At 38.6% G+C, this 19,921-nt stretch overlaps 1 protein-coding gene across 2 annotated transcripts in view; it reads left to right on the forward strand.

The window, feature by feature from the left end:
* The window catches only part of MOSPD2 (motile sperm domain containing 2), a 60,920-nt gene that overhangs the window by 13,526 nt on the left and 27,473 nt on the right, over positions 1-19,921 (forward strand). For both annotated transcript variants that reach the window (XM_074993210.1, XM_074993203.1), the window contains exons 5-9: positions 3,179-3,333; positions 10,269-10,329; positions 11,489-11,527; positions 13,790-13,914; positions 15,476-15,643. In XM_074993210.1, the coding sequence (XP_074849311.1) occupies positions 3,179-3,333; positions 10,269-10,329; positions 11,489-11,527; positions 13,790-13,914; positions 15,476-15,643 (548 nt within the window). The remainder of the gene's footprint in view (positions 1-3,178; positions 3,334-10,268; positions 10,330-11,488; positions 11,528-13,789; positions 13,915-15,475; positions 15,644-19,921) is intronic.

Genomic DNA, 19,921 nt, shown 5'->3' on the forward strand with positions numbered 1-19,921 from the left:
CTAAGAGCCGAGTAAGCAGTGGCAGTGTTCATAATGCTGCCAGACTAGAGATGTTCAACCTATAGTCTAGTATCTACTCTGGTTTTAGCCTTGCCTTCCACTCCTGCTTTCTTCTCACCAATCTCATCAAAGGTAGCAGCACTCTGATGATAGTAGAGGTGTGAATTGCATCTCTTTGACCCCACTTGCTTTGTTTCTTCTGCTTTATTTAGAATAATAAAATAGGGAATGGGGTGTGGGAGGAGGGAGGATCAGTTGCTCATGTTTAGTACTGTCAACACTTGAATGATTTCAGTTCACCTTTCTAATGTGACTATTTCAGTGAGCGTGTGAGAGATCCCTTTTGTGCTTCTGTTGTATGTTTGGAAACAATTGTGTGTGTGTTCATAAAAGAATGCCTGTATCTCTGCAGTGAGATAAAATATTGCCTTCAGTTTAATAAAAATATAGATTTCTTTTTTCCAGTATAATGTACAGGTTTGAACTTCTCTAGTCTGGCACTCTTGGGACCTGACTGGTGCCAAACGAGAGAATTTGCTGAACCATGGGCCATCAATATTGTCTAGAAGCATTACCAACACCTATTACCAGATAACTGCACAGAACACAGAATCTGGACTGATGACTGTAAACGGAATTCCTGGGACCATGGGAAACTTTGTCACACCAATGATAAATGGACTTCCAGCTAACTAAAATCATACCAGATCACAGATGTTGCTGGATGAGAGAGATTCAGCCTGTAGAATACCACAAAAAGGAGGAGGGGGGAAAAAAAGTTAGGATTAAAAAGCTCAAATGAGCCCCTCTTGTTTCCCTTCTCTCTTGTGTGTTGGGCCTTTTCCAGTGACATTTTATTTCAAAACTGTGTGTGGTTGGGGAGGTGTCTAAATGGAAGTCTAAAAATCTGCTTCATCTTCCTATTCCTGCCAGAGCTCGCTAATGAAAATAGTGAGAATGTTCAGTATTGTCACATAGTAGTGGGATTTTATTACCCTGTGCCTCCCAAGCACCACTGTTGTAGTTACTTAGGCTTTTTCCCCCCTCAGATCAAATGTAGATATTATTTCTTAGTTAGGGTTCTAAGATGGACTAATTTAAGTAATCCATTTTAATCAACTTTTCCATTTTTACACCTGTTATTTTCTAAAGAATGGTTTCTCATTGATTATAACTTGTTGCTTCACAACTAAATAGTCATTGCATGAGATTTGGTGCACCTTTTTGATACCTAGAAGGTACTCTATACCATGCACATTTATTTAAGCAACTGCATATTTTAATATTTCAAATTCTTATTGATTGTATATTTTCATGTTAGAAAATAAAGCCTGATGTATTTAAATTTTTCCTCATGATCTGTATCAAATTGTTTTAGCATGATAACTGGTACTTAATTTAAATGCACAACAGTACATTTTTAATTAACTCTTTTAAGGTACTATAAGTTTAAGCCTTAACATATTTTGCATTAAATTCTAATTTCATTTTACATAGCTTTAGTTTTTAAAATAAAAATGTATTGTGCTTTTTTTAAAATAAAATAAAAATATGATTTAACATTTTTAAAAAAAAAGGGGGGGGGGCGTTTATCCACCCTGAAGGGTTCTATCCATGTCAGGGTCATAAAGTAAGAAATCTTGGCTTGCTCCTCTGAAGCAAACTGTAAGTTTGGGCATCAGGAAGGCCAAAGTTCTAATTTTGATTCTTGTGTTTACTAAATGTTAGGTGAATCACTCTGCCTTTCTTAAATTGCTTCACCTTTCTTTGGGCTTGTATCCACTACTGGTGGGATCAGTTCTGTGGCAATTGATGCACCAAGGGTCGATTTAATGGGTCTAGTGAAGACTCACTAAATTGATCACTGATCACTCTCCGATCAACTCATATACTCCACTGGAAATGGAAGAGTAAGTGGGAATTGATGGAAGAGTTTATCTTACTGACCCAGGTTGGTGTGGATCCCTCAATAAGGAGATCTAAGATATGTCAGCTTGTTATTCTACTAATGTAGCTCAGATTGTGTAGCTTTAATTGACCATTAGCCACAGTGTAGATTTGTCCATTTCTAAGTGTGTGCAATAGCTTATTCACCAGCACGTAGGAGATTTCTGAGGATTAATTAAGTAGAACCTAATCCTACAGTCAATTCCACATGGGTGGATGTTTAAGCCCTCATATAGCTCATTACAGGATTAGGGACGTACAATAATTATAACTTGCAATAGAAGTGTTTAGCTTTTTCAGTAGTGTATCACTGTTCACAAGTATAGTTAGTGTGAATAATTGCAGGCTTGAAAATCTGGGGTTATTCACTCTATTTCAATGGATTTTTGTGTCTAGAGCCCTGCAAATGTATAAATATCTATAGACCGTATTTGTGGATTGCATGCAGATTAAAAAAACATTGTATCCACTCAGAGCTCTAGGAATAATGGTCTTGGAGAAGACAGGGGTTGGTAGGTGGAAATGATTTATTTATTTTGTTTTTTTCCCTTTTCCAGAGGTAAAATAGAAATTGCTTTTAAAATTTTGTAAGCTGCCTTGAATATTTTTAAATAGAGAGGCAGGGTAAATATTTTCAATAAATAAATAAAGCATAGAAAATTTTGAATAATAATAATAATACAACAACTAAAAAACCCACAAAACTCCTCAGTAGGTTAAAATCTTCCATGCATGGCCTCTGGTACGAAGTATGAATGTTCCCAAAAGTTACAAATGTGGTAAAATAAAAGTTAGAATAGACAACACTGTCTTGCAACCTTAGCAATCACCTCTACATCCAGAACCTGTTAAAATTACTTCTTTGGATCTGTGTGACTACAGACTTTAATCAGGAAACAAATCATATGGTAAATGCATTTGGAATAAGTGTGGTATTTATCTAACATACTGCTAGTATTCAAATGTATTTTAATTATGCAGTCCTTTTATTTTCCTGTTTGTTCTTCTATACCTCGTGTTTTTATTTTTAAAAAATCAAAAGGCCATTATTTGGTGGATGTTTCTATAAGAGCACCTGAGAAATAGCTGAAAATATAGAAACTGTATATAGCTTTATCAAACAGCTGGTAGATTTCATAAGAGGTCACTTAATGCTTTCCACTAATAAGATTCTGATATTCTAATGAGTTCAGGTTTTTTACATACGTACATACATATGTTTTCTTTGTAGTCTGGTTCAGAGTGAAGTTTCATACAAAAGATCCTAAACAACAGTTTGAAAAAAAGAAGTTTGTAGCCTTTTGGCTAGAGCACTATTCCAGAAGGGAACACGGGAAGCCTTTAACAGTGGTGTTTGACATGGCTGAAACTGGAGTCAGTCACATAGTAAGTATTTTAATTACGATTTCTGGTTAGGTTATGTATAGATTAACCATGCACTCAGGTCCTGTGCAGCACCTTATACAGCAAAGGACCTACAACCTAGGCAGCACTGCCCCGTAAGATCTCTACATCCTTCTCCCAGGCACGTGAGAAATCGTGGCATAGGGCTTGTAGGCAACCAGAAAGCAATTAAGGCTTTTTTTTTTTTTTGTTCTACATTTTTCTCTTCCCCTTTTGAACTGAGGCAAAGATTACTTCAGTTAGTGGGAGGAGGGAGAGAAAATCACCACAGTCACTCTTATTAAGCAAGTGTCTGCTGTACGATACCCGACCCAGTATCTGCTGAGGCATGCCAAATTAGCATGTTAGCTTGAAGTGTGTTTCTTCACTGGAGTGACACCCATTTACAGCAGTTATGACTTTGACCCATACAGCCTGACTCTTGTTACTGACATGAGTGTATAACTTTAAAATGTCCCAGATTCACGTGCATTTACTTTTGGGGTAGGGGGGATAAACATACTTACTTTAATATTGAGCCTCTCTATTTGTAGTTGTGAAATAAAATGCAACAAAGTGTATTTGTAAATCATAAATTGCAATAGCAGGTTTTTTCATTTAAGGCAGCTCTCAGGCAATGTGTATTTCCAATTCTTCAGGATTGCTCTCCAGTGAGTAGTGATAAATTGTATTTCTTTGGAGTATCATCTTCCTATTCTTACACATGTGATGTGACAGATAGGTCATCTAAGACATTGGAACCTTCTTGTAGCAATACATGTCACAGGACTCCTGGGCCTCTTGCCTTTCCCCTCACCATTCCTGAACATTTTGAGATGGTGTATTGCTCCTATTTGCCTCAGTTCCTTCCAACCACATCAGCAGAAGGATGTGAACTGATAAGGTTTCATTCCACTAAAAAGATTTAGTTGTTTTTAGGGATAGTTTTACCGCTAGGTATGATTAGGATCAGTTATAAGAAAAGTTTAGATTGTTTGTTTGTTTGTTTTAGTTTAAGATAAACTTTGTTTTATAGTTAGATCTTCTATTTTACCTACTGGTTCCATGCAGATCCATATCAGAAAAGATCAAGTTTTAAAACATGCATGTCATTTGTAGTGGTCTTTATGGCATCATATGTTTGCACTCAATAGCTAGTATGCCTGAGTGAGCTTAGCTTTCCTTTTAAGGTGTATAATCTGCAGCATCTTTGCCCTCAAAAGCAAGAAAGACATGTCAGAATGAGCTGAAAGTCCAGCTATTATAAACACCTCTGTTCTCAAATCCTGTGTGGTGTTACGCTGCGAAAGGATTTAGAGTAAGAACAGGAGGCAGTATCAGCTGTAGGCACTTCCAGATCTAAGCAGAAGACAGTTGAACACAAGCTCATGGTCCAAAGCAATCATGTTGTTGGTACCAAAATCTGCAGAGCCAGCATCTAGATATGATCTCCACTGGCATTGGCCTCTTACATAAGAACCCAACTCTGTGAGTGCATCAGATCTGAGTATCTTGGCTCCATTGCATGTAACAGAGCTGGAGAGTCTTCAGAACTCTTGGAGCAGGATTAAATCAAATGGATCCACATGCAACAAGAATGAAGGAGCTCTCAGGAAAATTTTTGCCTATTCCTGGCTTTAGGGTTCCACTGGCTCTGAAGAAGTTTTTGGAGCCACTGTTGTCAGTTTGTCTATGTTCTTTGGTCACGGTTGTGATGCAAGTGCGCATTTAGGCTGCGTCTACACTACAAGATAAAATCAAATTTAATTGTTAGCTCAATTTTACCACGATTGTCTTCACTGTAAAGACCATTAGCTTGATTTTGGGTGCAGTAATATCAAGATTACAAAATTGAAGTTACCTGACCGGTATAGCGTCAAGCTCAAATTCAGAAGTTGGATTAAATGCAAGTGTGGAAGTGCCATGTCTTAAAAACAAATTTATTAGCCTCAGGAAGTGTCCCGTATGTAACCCATAATGCCCATCTCAGTGCTCAACCCTGGCCGCTTCTCTCTAGTAACAGGAAGAGCCTGAATTTCCAAGAAGGAACAGTGAGCTTTTAGCTATGGGCTTATGTTAGTATGACAGCCTGAGAAATGGCTTTTTTCTTTCTGTGCTCTTAGCGGTGTGCATACATCTACCCATTCAAATAGCACCTGCAGGGAGTTTGCGGTTCTGTCTGTACTCTTGCTGTTTTTTTCCTATGATGCCTGATGCCAGCCCCTGCCACACTGAACCATGTGTCAGCAAAGTTGTGCTGTGGGTTGTCTTTGCATAACAGTCTGAGAAACTTCTTCTCAGTGGTTTACATTTGTGTGCGAACCCCCTTTCCTCCCCCAGAGGCGCCACACAGTTTAGGTGTTTTCTGTGCTCAGCCACATCATGTGGGTAGCTCCCAACCCAATAAAAGGATGTGCCTGCCATTCGGTGCTGACAGTCGCATGGGAGAGGAACTCTGGGCTTTGGTGCCACTGTGGGGAAATCTCCCCCGGCTGTTAAAATACTGGGGGCTTTGCTGCTGCCGTGAGGAAGTCTCCTCTGGCAGCTAAAGGGCTTGCTGCTGCCACCAGCGAAGGAGCAACTCAATTGGTCATCCACTGACCCTCACGTTCATGGCCCACACCTGGGCTTTCTGCCACTGGGGGAAAACCAAAAATTCTTTTTTTTCCTTAACTTTTCTATCCTCTTTCTTCTAACTTTAAAAAACAGTCCAGGACCCCACATTCAGACTCTCCCTTAGACCAATGTAGTGTATGGGGAAGACAGAAATTCTTTATTTGTACATTCTTCTCAATGTAAGAAACGTTCCAGGCCCCTGCATTATTTTGAGGGCTCACATGCATGCAATCATTCATCAGTGTGTGTCCAGTTGAGAATACAGCTGCTGCACCATGTTGGCAAGGTAATGTGTGGGGAAACCAGAAATTTTCTTCTAATTTTGAGTGTCTTCTGCATTGTTTCCAGGGATCGACATATTTTCAGGGATCGAGAGGGGAATGATGAAAATTCAATGGGGAAAGATGACCTTAAGTCCAGTGAGCAAACCCAGAATGCTACGGGGATGAGGGAACTGTGGGATGGCTTCTCACAATGCACTGCTGCAACAGTTGATGTTAGCCAATGTGTGTGTGGGGAGCACGGTGTGGAGTGAGCATGGTCAAAATCAAACTTACAAATTCCAGAATTAGAAAATTGGTATAAATAAATACAAATTTCTCATAGCGTAGATGCAGCCTTAGGAGAAAAAGATGGGGAAGAGTCCTATGAGTCGCTCTCTTCCTTGCTGCCTGTACAGAAGATTATTCTGCTATAGTGCTGGGCATCTATTTGAAGAGGAAGTCATGTGTGGTACAAATGGAATATCAACAGCTAGGCACAGAATTTGATTAGGTCTTCTCTTGATGAGAGTGTTTACATAAATAGAATAGTATCTATGTTAAAGCTCTTGTCAGTTTCCTTAAAGGAGACTTGTCGTTGAGTTTTTTGATAATGTCAGCTTTAACTTTGAGTAGAGTCTCCGTCCCAATTTTAGATGGTCTCTGGCAACTAGCAAAATCCTTCTGGTTTAATTTTGCTTCTTGTCAGCTGTTCTCAAATGTTGGTAAGCTATATTAAATTCCATATGACAGATTATTTTGCATGTATGCTCTTCCTCTTTGCAATTTATTGGTGTTAGTTGCAGTAACTTACAGGTCACGAGATAGAAGTTTGAATTCTACAGCTTCCAGCAAGGAAAGCAGGAATTTGAGACTGAAGGGGGAGGAAAATAATTTCTTCTTTCTTCACCCTCATATGAGAGGTGCAAATTACTAGGTAGTGACATTGCAATGTTAGTGCCATTTATGGGGCAAAATGTTGATGATTGCAAAGACACTTCCTAAAGGCCAGTGAAATATAACAATTACGTTAATACACATGACTGGATGGTTGCCTAATACACAATTTCCTCTTAATGTCTTGTCTTGGTTATAAGATCAATTTGTGGTAAAAATCACATGGATATGATCTTCCACTCTCTCACCAAAGACAAAATCTAATAACAGTACTTTTTAAGGAGAGAGGGTGTTCAACAATAAAGACAAAAAATTAGAAAAAATCAAAGATACAGATCTTGCTGCCAAAGTCAGTGTGTCTTTTTCAGTCTGAGAGGAAGAATTCAATGACCTGTCTTCAGGTGCAGTAAGCATCTGTATTTACTAGCCTCCTGATCCTCTTAGGCCCAGAGACATCACTCATGCCATCATAAAGCTTCCTTCACCTGTACGTTCTCTCCTGAATGCCAAGTCTCAAGTTTCATAGTAGAACCAACCCTTTCAACCCCAGATTGGATTGTAGCTCTCAATCTTAAGGATACATATTCCTAGACTACCAAATCACTGCAAATATTTTTGCTTTACTATTGTTCATAACCATTTTCACTACAAGGTCGTACCTTTTGGCCTTTTTACCTCTCAGGGCTATGTCTGTAGTGGAGAGTTTTGTCAACAAAACTGGTGTAGCATTCACATTCCCATGGTGTTCTGATGACAGAATGTGGCACTTCTGTCTGCAGAATTCTTCCATTCCCCCAGGAGGCAGAATGCCTTTCTAGAGGGCCTCTGACAGAGAGCCCATGTGGGTGCTCCAGGGGTCCTCTGTTAACAGACAGGGATTCTGGGACACTGAGCAACCCTCTCTGCTGTGCTTCTCATTGACCATTTTGTCGAGAGAGCAGCTGGACAGTCTGGCCACTCTCTGTTGACAGAGAGGATCGATGGAGCGATCTGCTTTTGTGTCCATCTGCAATCTATCGACAGATGTTTTGTCAGAAGATATCTTCCAACTGCAACATCTGTTGACAGGTTGCTGTAGTGTAGATGTAGCCAGGGATTTTATAATGTACCCCTTTCTAGTAGGAGCTTGTCTTGAGGCAATAGGGTATTTTTGTCTACCTATAGTTAGACAATTGGTTTCTTAAATCCACCTCAAAAACATAGAGCTGCCACCTTGAGTGATGTTTAGACTGTTAAAAACACTATTCAATAGCTTTGGCATTTTAGTCAAATGCTTTGTTCAGTAGAGTACTTCTGTCCTTTCTTAACTAGACCCTTGAATCCACCAATCAATCATACGTACTGCTCACAAACCTATCCTAGGAGTGGGAGTGTGCAGAGTACATAAGAAGAAATGGAGGTTACTTACATGTGTAACCAAAATTCTTTGGAATGGACTCTGTATATTCACACCTTTACCCACCTTCCCCTTTTCTTCAGAGTCCTAATAAGATACAAACCTTACAGAAGCTGTGCAAGAACTGAGGTGGCAAGAAGCCCCTTGCCTTTGGAATGCTCAGGAGAGGTGAGGGAAGGGACTATGAGCGCTCTAATAGGCATTACAGAGCATAGATTCTATCATTCAATCTGCATCAGCCAGTGCATCTCATGAGTGTGAATATCCACCTTGAAGAACTCTGGTTGCAAGTAAGCAATCTTCATTTGTCTCTGCATCATATGCTATGAAGATTTGTTTTATTTATTTATCTATTTACAACTAGGGATTTATCTGGTGTTGCTCGGGCTCTTGTGGGAGTTCCGGGCAGGAGCTGGAACATGTAGCCAGCAGGGCTTCCTTGCTTCCATACCCCACCCAGTCCAGCACTGGGGCTGAGAGCTGTGGTGTATGGCTTTGGCCTCAGAATTTGGGGTAGGAGGGCCACTAATCCAGGTTGGTGGCCTACAACATGTTAAACCCCAGCTGGCTGACTTGGCTTACCTAGTGCAGCTGCCCCCTCTGGTCACTCTACATTACATTACACCCCTGACTTTTGTGTAGGTTGTGTTTCCAGGCAGCCTAGTGTAAGTTGAATTTTGCACAAGTTGAGGGAGCAGCTGTGCTGGTCAGTTTCCCAGCTTTCTGCAACTCCCTGCAAGGGGAGGGGAGCCACCTGGTTCCCAGCTCCTTGCCACTCCTGAGAGCCAGGAAACTGGCCAGCGCTGGTCAGTTTCCTGGCTCCTGCAAGCAGAGGGGGAGCCAGGAGCTGCCTGGTTCCATCTTGTGGAAAGCAATCCAATTCTGGGTACATCCCATTATCCTGGCACAACCAAAACCTGACCTTGCCTTAAGTTGTGGTGAGAGGAAGCTGCATACCAAATTTGATGCTCCTAGCCCTTACTGTTTAGGAGGAGTTCTTGAACAAATGGGCTGACAAACAGATGCATAAATTCTATAAAATATGTAGCAGATGTACCTCACGTGCACCTGTTCCAACACTAAATAAATTCTAAGTTCTGTTGTCATTGTGTGTTTTCAGCAATAGCCAGGCATTGTTCTTCCCTTAGTCTTTTGCAGAACTATGATTGTTCATAGGATTATGAAATTTAATTTTTGTCTCTAAATACTGGTGAGCTATGACTTCATTAGCAATCAAGACAAACAGAACTAAAAAAAAAAACCCTTATAACAGGCAGACGTTTCTTATCCCTTGCCGTTTTGCCTTCAACATACAAAACTTAGTTAGCTTGCTCATCTGTCTCCAGTGCTTGTACTGTGTAAGGAAGGCCAACCCATTGCGATTTAGAAAAAGAGGTTTGTTTGTTCTGTTAGGCTGTAGCTGTTAGTGAAGAGTTAGATTTTCCTGAGACCCCAGTTCCTTAAAGACTTAATGCGTGTGCTTAACTTTATGCACTAGTCGGTAAGTCTTACTGACTTCACCAAAACTACTTTTACGTGGATAAATTTTTCAAGGATTGTTGCCTGTATGAGTAGCATTGCATTGGAGGTTGGGGCAGTGTTTTGAAATTTAATATTCTGTATATAGCCTATGTACATTTAGTATGTTTTACTTTAGTTGTGAATTTAGGTTGAAAAATCTTTATTGTATAATTAATAGTTTACAGAAGAACAATTATTTTTAAATAATGCGTGCAGCATTCATTATTATTTATTTACCATTATTTTAGGACTTGGACTTCATTCGATTCATCATCAACTGTTTTAAAATTTATTATCCAAATTACCTCTGTAAGTAATGTATGTTATCCTTTTGTAAGGGGATATAGTTTATAGGCCTTGTATTTTTCAATGTTATTTTGTTGTATAAACGTTTTTAACTTATCAGGAGAGAGGGTTTTATTAAAGGTTTGTAAATACTACTTTTTGCATGTGTGGACTGCAAAGCTAAAACCAAAATAAAGTCGAGAAATGTGTGTGATGTGGCCCAGAACAAAGTGCTGTTGAAGGTGGGTAGTTCAGCATATAAATGCATTTATTAATAATAATATTTTATCTTTTAGAAAGATTAATTTACATGTGGAATTCCACCATCACAGCCTTTGACTGGTTAACAGAGCTGATCATCACACATTTATTAACTTAATTTTGGTTTGAAATTCACATAATATATAGATTTTGTGTTAAATGCACATAGTCTTAAAGTATTTTAACAGGTACAAATTCACCCTCTAATTAGTTTTAGAAGAATATAAGCAGTGAGTTAATATTCATAGCTTCCAAGGCCAGAAGAGATTATTGTGATCATGTAGTCTGATCTCCTGTACGTCATACGTGATGGAATTATTTGGAGAAGTTCTAAGAGCACATCTTTTGGAAGAACATCAAATCTTGGTTTCAAGATTTATGAGGAATGGGAGAATCCACAACAGCCATTGGTATATTGTCCCCATGTTTAATTACTTTCACTTCTGCGGTGTACTTTTTTGTTTCCAGTCTGATCTTGGCTCGTTTCAACTTCTAGCCGTTGGATCACATATTTTCTTTGATAGACTGAAGTGTGCACAACCAAACCCGACCTTGGTTTAAGTTAGGATAAGAGGAAGCTGTATACCAAATTTTGTGGTCATAGCTCTCTCACAGTTTGAGACATTCTTGAGCAAATGTAGTACTAATAGGCACACCATAGATTTTGAATTTTGTATACTAAAACAATACATGCTATAGTTTCCAATTGGCTTTATAGTACTTCTGTTTATCTTACTATAGAAATGGTTTCAAAAACACTGATTATTAATTGATAAAGTGAAGAATGTTAATTTTTTTCATGAAGAAAGTAAGAATGGAAACTGTGTTCTGTTTTTAATAGTTCTCTAATAAGACTTTCTCTCCTTTTGTTATTAATATAGAAGTAACATCTTTCAATTATTTCCTCCTCTTGTCTTTACAGCAAAGATAGTGATCTTTGAAATGCCATGGATAATGAATGGTAAGTATTTTCCATAATAGGTTTAAAAATCCCTGTTCTGATATGATCTTAATTCAGACCTATAAACTGATTTTTTGGATTTATACAATGTTTTTAATGTCGCTGTGTGTAGGTATAGAAATATATAGCTAATGCATAAGCCAAATTTTTCTTTTAGTTAAGCACTTGGTGTTGTATATTTGTCAGTTCAGTGCTTTAGTGTGCACATTGTACTGTGATTCAAAGATTAAATAGTCTCCTTCAAAGTGCAGAGCCAGACCCTGCATCTACCTTGCCACTTGCCTAACTTGGAAGCACTTCATATGTAGACTACTTCTTGAAGCCTCCATTTTCCGGGTTCTCTAAAGCCAAATCCATTACAGGTCCAAGCTTGCTAGGGTTAGTAAATGTTTTTCTGTCATGGCCAAACACAATGTGATATACAGGATAGGGTGTATGCATGACGCTGATAATCCCCATATATATCTATGTTGATGCGTATATTCCAGTACTCAAGCTAATCAATGCACTTGGAAGACAAGTTTTTGTTCCTTTATATTGCATGCATGCACACAATTATAAAAACTGCCCATTTACTGCACATTCTACAGTCTCTCTCTCTTAAGGCTATTTTAGTTGTCTACAGTCAGCAGGTTTGAACAGCCGTCATTTTAAAACAGCAAACCTGCCAGAGAAATGTTTCGTTCTGCCAGCTTTTCTCTCATTCAACATTGGGACCTTACTTCTCTGTTCACTTTCCCTTTTCTTGAAAAAAATAAATTAGTCACCTGAGATTCATGAGGGCTAAATATTGAGTTGTTTGACATGTCACCACTTTAGTTCATAGCATGATGAGATATTGGAAAGGATGTAAGTAACTGTGTTTAGTGGCTGGCTCAAGGAATTTGAGTCTGCTTGCACTACAGAAAGTTTCATAGAGGACATTTCCATTAATTCTCTAGGGCAAGTTACCATTAAAGACCCACAATTTTCTGGGAACCCTTCAGAGCCTTCTTCCCCTGCTTCAACTAACTTTTGCAGCAGCCAGTGTTACACATAGGCAAATTTGAGGATACATTGGAGAATCCCAGGCTGACTATAAAGGATGAAGATCTTCTTTTTACCCTGCTTTTGGGGAGCCATTTGTTGATTTTTTTTTTTTTTTTTTTTTTTTTTTTTCTTCATGTGTTATACATATCCTGTACAATTTTGAACTGTACTATTTTCTCTGCTAGGAAATCATGCCAAGTCCCATTCCTCCTTTCATTTTCAGTTATCCCTCTCACAAGATGATGTCCTGGCACTTATCTAAAGTAGGCTGCTTCATGAAGTTCAGTATTCCTTCTCACAATCCACTATTTCCTTGACAAGATCACATGCTTCTTTTGGGTGGCCAGTACTTCTATTACTGTTCAAAGGGCCAGTATCTTGCAGTGAGACATTGGTGAAACAATAACACAAAGGTACTGCTTACCAGCAATAACTTTTTTTGCCCAAACATATTGGCTGCACTGAACCACACTCAGCATCCCTCTTCTCAGTTTTGGATCATGCATCCAAATAGGTTTCTGGGTGGACTACCTGCACCCACTACTTTCAGAAGAGAGCACAATGTATTCACATTCTTATTCTGGATTGTTGTGTTAAGCACACTATGTAACAGTCAACAACTACTTGGAAAGATTCCACGGCCCAGGGACTGGAAGTACAGTTTTTGCTGTGTGGCTCTGTGCAAACAGTACATTCAGAAGACACACTATTACTTGCAAACAATTGCCCCTCAGGTGCTTCCAGCTTTTGCAGACACATTTCATTTTTCATTTATTTATTTTTCTTCACCTTGAAGCTTGTGTAATTGGTTTAATAGCACTCAGTGGCACAGGGAGACCAATAATACCAACGAAGAAAACTTAAAGCAAAACAAATCTGCAGGAAGTGTGTCTCGTACCTAATGCACAATATATTAAGGTTTTGTAGGCACACATTAATGATGACCTCCATTATTTGATTATGACTTTGCTATTCACAAATACTACAGCAAAGCACTTTTTATGAATTCATGTCAGTGAAGTTTCTACCACAAGGTCCTGCTATGTTCATGTGCTCTCTGCCTTTTTGAGCATTTATAATTGCTAAAGAGGCCGTAACTGGACATCTAATTGTTTCACTGAATTAAGTGCTTAATCTAACATTTTTATGAGCATTTATTTATACACTGTCAATGGCAGATAAAACTGCAGTGTTTTTTTTCAGGCAACTCATGTATTATTGTTTTCTGTCTAGCTGCTTTTAAAATTGTGAAAGGTTGGCTTGGTCCAGATGCCATAGGCATGTTGAAGTTAACAAACAAGAATGACGTGCAGGAGTATATCAGTGCAGAATATCTGCCTGCTTATATGGGCGGAACTGTAAGTATGTTGAAATTTTAAAATAACTTTGTAATGCTCACTATCTTCATGCAATTTTTTGTGCATATATAAATTGCCTTATTACGCACTATAGTAGACGCAACTAACGTTTTTCAGGTAGGAATATGGCTATGTCCATCTGATGTTGTTAAATTTACAAATTAACTATTAATGATTGCAAGTTCTATTACATCTCAACTGCTGATTTTTAATTTTTTGCTTATTTTATAAAGTTTTCTTAGCTCTTTTTGTAAGATTGGAAGTAATTCTATGACCCTTATTCAGTGACTTTATTTTGGGAATTTTAATAGTGCAAGTGTGCTGCTGCTTCTCATCTCCTGCCAAAGTAATGATTGAATGAAGACCTGCCCAATCCATTTTCTGGCCTTCCTGCCCTCTCTCCGCAATCCACAAAAATTGTCTGTGTGGATTTGCAGGACTCCTAAACAGCTTTCCAGGTCACCAAGCAGCAGGCCCCTGACCTCCAGCCACCCCCTCTTCTCCCCAGAGATCCTGTGTCCCACCACACCTGCCCTTTCCCTACTCTGGGTAGGAAGGCTACAATCTTGGGCCCTTACATGCAGTGTCCCCCTCCCAGTGGGGCAGGCTCAGACACCCCTGTACAGCTGTGGGAGGCTGTAATGCATGGAGACCCAGTCCAGACAGAGCAGAGGTAACTACTGTCCCTTCATAGTGTGGGCCCTTGCCACCCACTTATTTTAAATTACACCTCCACATCTCTTTCAAAATGGCACTAGGCTCAGCCTCTTCTGAGGGAGTTGTAGCTTACTTCCTCCATCCAAGCAAGCTGAGGGCTACAGTTCCCAGAATGCCCAGCAAGCTATCTCCTGTGTGATTTAGAGAGCCAAGCTGGAGCCTGCAGGCTGGGTGACAGCAACTCACTTCTGGTGTCTGGTGCAGAGACAAGTGCATCTGTACGTGAGCTGCTATCTGAAAAAATGGTCCGCCAATATTTCCAGCTGATACCCACAGATTTGCAGGTCTCTAGCGATATGGACTCAAAGCCTGTATTAAAATAGTTATGCACATTTATAATACTAGTTCTTTATATATAGCCAATCTGTTTCAGTTTTTACAAATTCAAATCATGGACTACCTGCATAATTTTCTGTAAAACCAGAGCTGTTACAGAAGTATTAAAAAAAATCTGAAAATCCACTGCTTTATTTTGTTTTAAGTTTGTCTTTGTGTAATGTAGAAACAAAATTTGGTTTAATTCTTCCCCCCATCTTTAGATTTTTTGATTTCAAATGTCAATTCAAAACAAATTCTGCAACTTATTTGGAAATATGCAAATGTTTCCAATAGCTATAAATTAGTGACTGTGTTGGATGATTGTCATATTTGATTATTATAGTGGACAAACACAGTATCAACTTTTTTCCATGGATCCAAAGGAACTTATATTGTATAAATGAAATATATATGATGTAAAAGGACTAAAAAAAACCCCACAACCTCTACTTTAATTATACTAGTGAAATAAATCACTTTTCCTTACTATCAATATACTAGTGAATTAAATATTCTTGTATTTTAGGATACTTTCAAGTACAGTTACCCTCCATTGGTTGATGATGATTTTCAAACTCCATTGTGTGAAAATGGGCCTATTACTAGTGAAGATGAAGTTGAAAGTAAAGAGGAGATTGAAGCAGACAAGGAGGCTGGAGAGTCCAGTGAAGAGCAAATTCTCAACCCAAAAAAGGTATTCATTAACTCTAAAAGCTAAGAATTAAATGAAAATAAGAAAAGTTGGGCATGATTTATTTTTTTTATGGCAGATTTTTAAATTTGTGTTTTGGGTGTTTGCCACTTATATTAAAAATTCAAGAACCTAAGAAGTAGCTCCATTATCATGGATGGGCTACAATGCACACATGCAAATCAAGCATTAATCTTTTTATTTGTGTGTGTGTATGTGTGCGCACGTGCAAATATTTAGTTCTGGTACTGCTCAGTTAAATGTGCAATGTGAAATTTTAAAATATATTTTAATTTTATCCATGAAACTTTGTATTTCTCTAGATGTATAATTAGTTCTTAAACTTCCATTTTAGCAACCATTATATTACTTTAACTATCATTTATCCAGTTTTCTCAATAGGGCTATGTCTGCACTAGCCAAAAACTTCGAAATGGCCTATCTGCTCATAGGAATAAGGGGACTTTGAAGTAGCCGGGGTCCTTTAGAAAAGGAGCCCCGACTGGAAGAGCCATGCGGTGGTGAGCCGCGTTAATTTCAAAGTGCCATAGATGCCTGCATGCTAATGAGGCGCTGAATATGTATTTCAGCGCTTCATTAGTAAACTTCGAAATGGCCATTTTGCATGGCCATTTCAAAGTTTTTGGCTTGTGTAGACATGGCCTAGATGTTTTAATGAGCGCCTGAGAGAGGAAGTATTAAACATTTTGAAAGCATGCTATTAAGAGTAGCGTCTAGAAATAGTATTAGGTTTCTATTTATCGTCTAAGTTACACAAACTCCAGTTAATTTTATATGGTCACAAAACAAAGCAAAGGCCAGAATCCTGCAGTCTTATCTACGTGGTAACAATTTTCTGTGCCGAATTTGTTCCAACATTCCAGGGCCAAGGAATACAAAAAAGGAAACCTAAGGGAAATATAAACCTTTTTTTTTGTTCATCAGTACTGGTCTTGAAAAATAGCCACTGTGGTACAAAATCTGGAATGCACAGTTATTGCCATAACTGCCTAATCAGAATATTAATTTGTTAGTATGTATGTTTTAATATTTCTTAATTTATAGCATACATGCTTTCAGTTTACGTTAGTACTGTAGTATTTTGGCATGTATAGAGCAATTTCTATTTTAATAGTTACGGTGCTTTTAGAATTTGAGGACTCAAGGAACTGTTAGGTCATCTACTCTGATTTCTTCCATATCATAGGCTCTTAAATTGAATCAAATTACCCCGTATTGAGCTTAGTAACTTGCATTTTCTATTTGACTTAAAACGTATCTTCCAGAAAGGCATCCAGTCTTGATATGAAGATGGCAGGAGTTGGAGAAAGCACTTCTTGGTAGAATGTGTTCCAGGGGTCAATCACCCTCGCTGTTAAAAATTCGTGCCTAACTTTTAGTGTGAATTTATCCAGCTTCAGCTTTTTGCCATTGATTATTGTTATGCCTTTTTCCTCTAAATTAAAGAGTCTTTTAGCTTGTGGCATTTTGTCCCCATAACGGTACTTACTTGCTACAATCAAGTCATCCGTTGTCTTGATAAATTAGGCTGTGCGCTTAAATTCTCTTTCTCTCTCTCTCATGCTCTCTAGTCATCTAATAATTTTTGTGACTCTTTTCTGCCCACTCTCTAATTTGTCTGTAACCTTTTTAAAACATAGATGCTGAAACCAAATCCACTATTCCAATATTGGTCTAATAAATGCTATATGCTGAGGTAAAGTTTCCTCACTACTCCTGATCACAGTTCCAGGAGTTGTCTTAGGTCATATTGCCAACCTGTTGGGAACTCATATTTAGTAGCTTACCCACTGTGACCCCCTAAACCATTTTTGTAGAGTCGTCATTTTCCAGAACACACTCCCTTATTTTGTTGCTATGTTCTGCATTCTTTATTCCTAGATAAGTAACCTTGAATTTGGCTGTATTTAAAATATTGTTTGAATGAGCCAAGTTTACCAATAGCTACACATCGATTGTCCAACTGTCCTCATTATTTACCACTCCACCAGTCTTTGTCATCTACATATTTTATCACCAGTGACTTTCTATTTACTTCCATACCATTAATGAAAATGGTGAATAATATCAGACCTGGTACACTTGAACCTCTTTAATCTGGCAACCCAGGGAAATAGAGTATGCCAGATTATGAAGTTTTCCAGACCATAGAGGGTGCTGGGGGTCTGAAAAGGAAGGATGGTGTGTGAGGGGATATGGTGGTGTGTGAGGGGGTATGGGGCCAGGGTGTATATCTGGCACCCCGCTTCTGGGGACATAAATGACTTCCTCCCCTGTGCCACTCCCAGGCACTGCCCCTGCTATGGTGTGTGCAATAGGTCAGGGGAGGCTTCCAAAGAAGCACTTGGCTGTAGTACTGTTCCCTCAGCTGGGCAAGCAGGGAGAGCAGCAGCACACAGTCACTTCCTCCTCTGCTTGCCAGGGTCTGAATCACAGGGGTTCCCAGATTAGGGGCACCTGGATTACAGAGGTTGTAGTGTGCTAGTACTTGTGGAACTCTACTAGAAACCAACTACTACTTCCACAGTGGTTTCTTAACCCATTTAATATGTATTCTGCTCATACTTTATAACGCTACTTTTTAGTTAGAATGTTATGTGGTACAAATTTAAATATCTTGCAAAAGTCTGTGTATGTTACCTCTACATGATTATCTATACCAATGAAGTTTATAATCAAAACAAATGAAATCTGGTTTGACAAGACAATTTTCCATAAAATCCTGCTGATTGGCACTATTCATATTATCTTTCGTTAAAACAATGTTTTATCAGTTTTTCTGTTATTTTACCCAGATGATAATTATCTGGGTCATCCTGTTTATCTTTTTTTTTTTTAAATATTGGCACAAAGTTAGCCACTATTCAGGTCTCCTGGGAATTTATAAAAAATTGACATCTCCAGAGCAGAGATTCTCCGCACACAACTCTTTTAGAACTCTACAGAACAAGATACTGGGACCTGCTGACTTAACAATATTTATGCCTTGTAGAATATATAAACATTTTCTTCAGTTATAAATAGACTGGATAACACTTCACCATCCTCTTACGATGGTAGTACCTCATCTAGTTTATTACCAGATAAACAATTGAAATTTATATAATAACACTTCAGTCTTTTGTGACTCATTAACAGTTTTACTAGATCCATCTGATACTGGTCCTATACCAAAAGGATCAGCTTTGACCCCTGACTATGCAATTTTGATGATCTTTTACTTAAAAGTTATAATATGATGGTATAAGGGAATAGCTAACTTTTGAATCATGCATCAAACTGTACTAGAGATCCCTCTTGAGTTTCAGGTCAGAGTTATCTGCTAATGAATCATACATGTTAGAGTTTGATTGGCTTTTTTTTTTTTTTTTCATGAATTACAGGCTCCTTTGTAAGTATGAGTCTTTTCAGATACTTTCAGAGAGCCGTGTGCTTTCCTCACTTAATACCCTCAGCATCCCTAGCTGCATCATCTACATGGCCCCTCCCTTTTGGAAGGGGCATGCAAATAACGGCCAATCAGAAATGCAAACTATGTGTGGATTTATATATCGTGTGCCTCATTTGCATGGTCCCATGTGATCTGGCTTCCAGAAGAGCCATTTCTGGAAGCCCAAGCTGCTGTGTAGATGAGGTTCCTTCGAAAGGACCCCCCCACCTTTCAAAAGCACCCTTCTTCTTAATATTTTTTCAGGAAGAAGTGTGTTTCTGAGGTGGGGGGGAGGTGTTCCTTTCAGAGGAACCCCATCCACACAGCTGCTTTGGCATCTGGAAATGGCTCTTCCAGAAGCCAGATCATGTGGGACTATGCAAATGAGGCATGAGGTATTTAAATCTGTGCCTCATTTGCATTTCCAATTGGCCGCATTTGCATGCCCCTTCCGAAGAGGGAGTGACTGTGTGGACGTTGCTCCTGTGTCTGAAAGATTAATTCCCTCCTCCTTATTCTTACCCCATATTTTTTCTAAAATTCTTACTCAGACCTTTGAATAAGCTATGATACTAAACTGGAACGTTAACCAAATTGGAAAGAAAGATGTAGCCCAACAGAGGTTTAGGTTTAATCATAAAATAAATCCATCTCCTAAAAAGTTTCATCCAGACTCTCAAAAAATCTGTAATTTAACTTTCATACTGAGGAAAATAATGTTCCTATTAGCTATGGAGAATTAATAACATGATGTTAACAAGGAAGGGGTGAGACCTTAAATTAGGCTATTCAGATTTATTTTGGAAAAATCCTTATATCTGAACCAAACA

The sequence above is a fragment of the Carettochelys insculpta genome, chromosome 1 (genome assembly GCF_033958435.1).
Source record: "Carettochelys insculpta isolate YL-2023 chromosome 1, ASM3395843v1, whole genome shotgun sequence".
Lineage (NCBI taxonomy): Eukaryota > Metazoa > Chordata > Testudines > Carettochelyidae > Carettochelys > Carettochelys insculpta.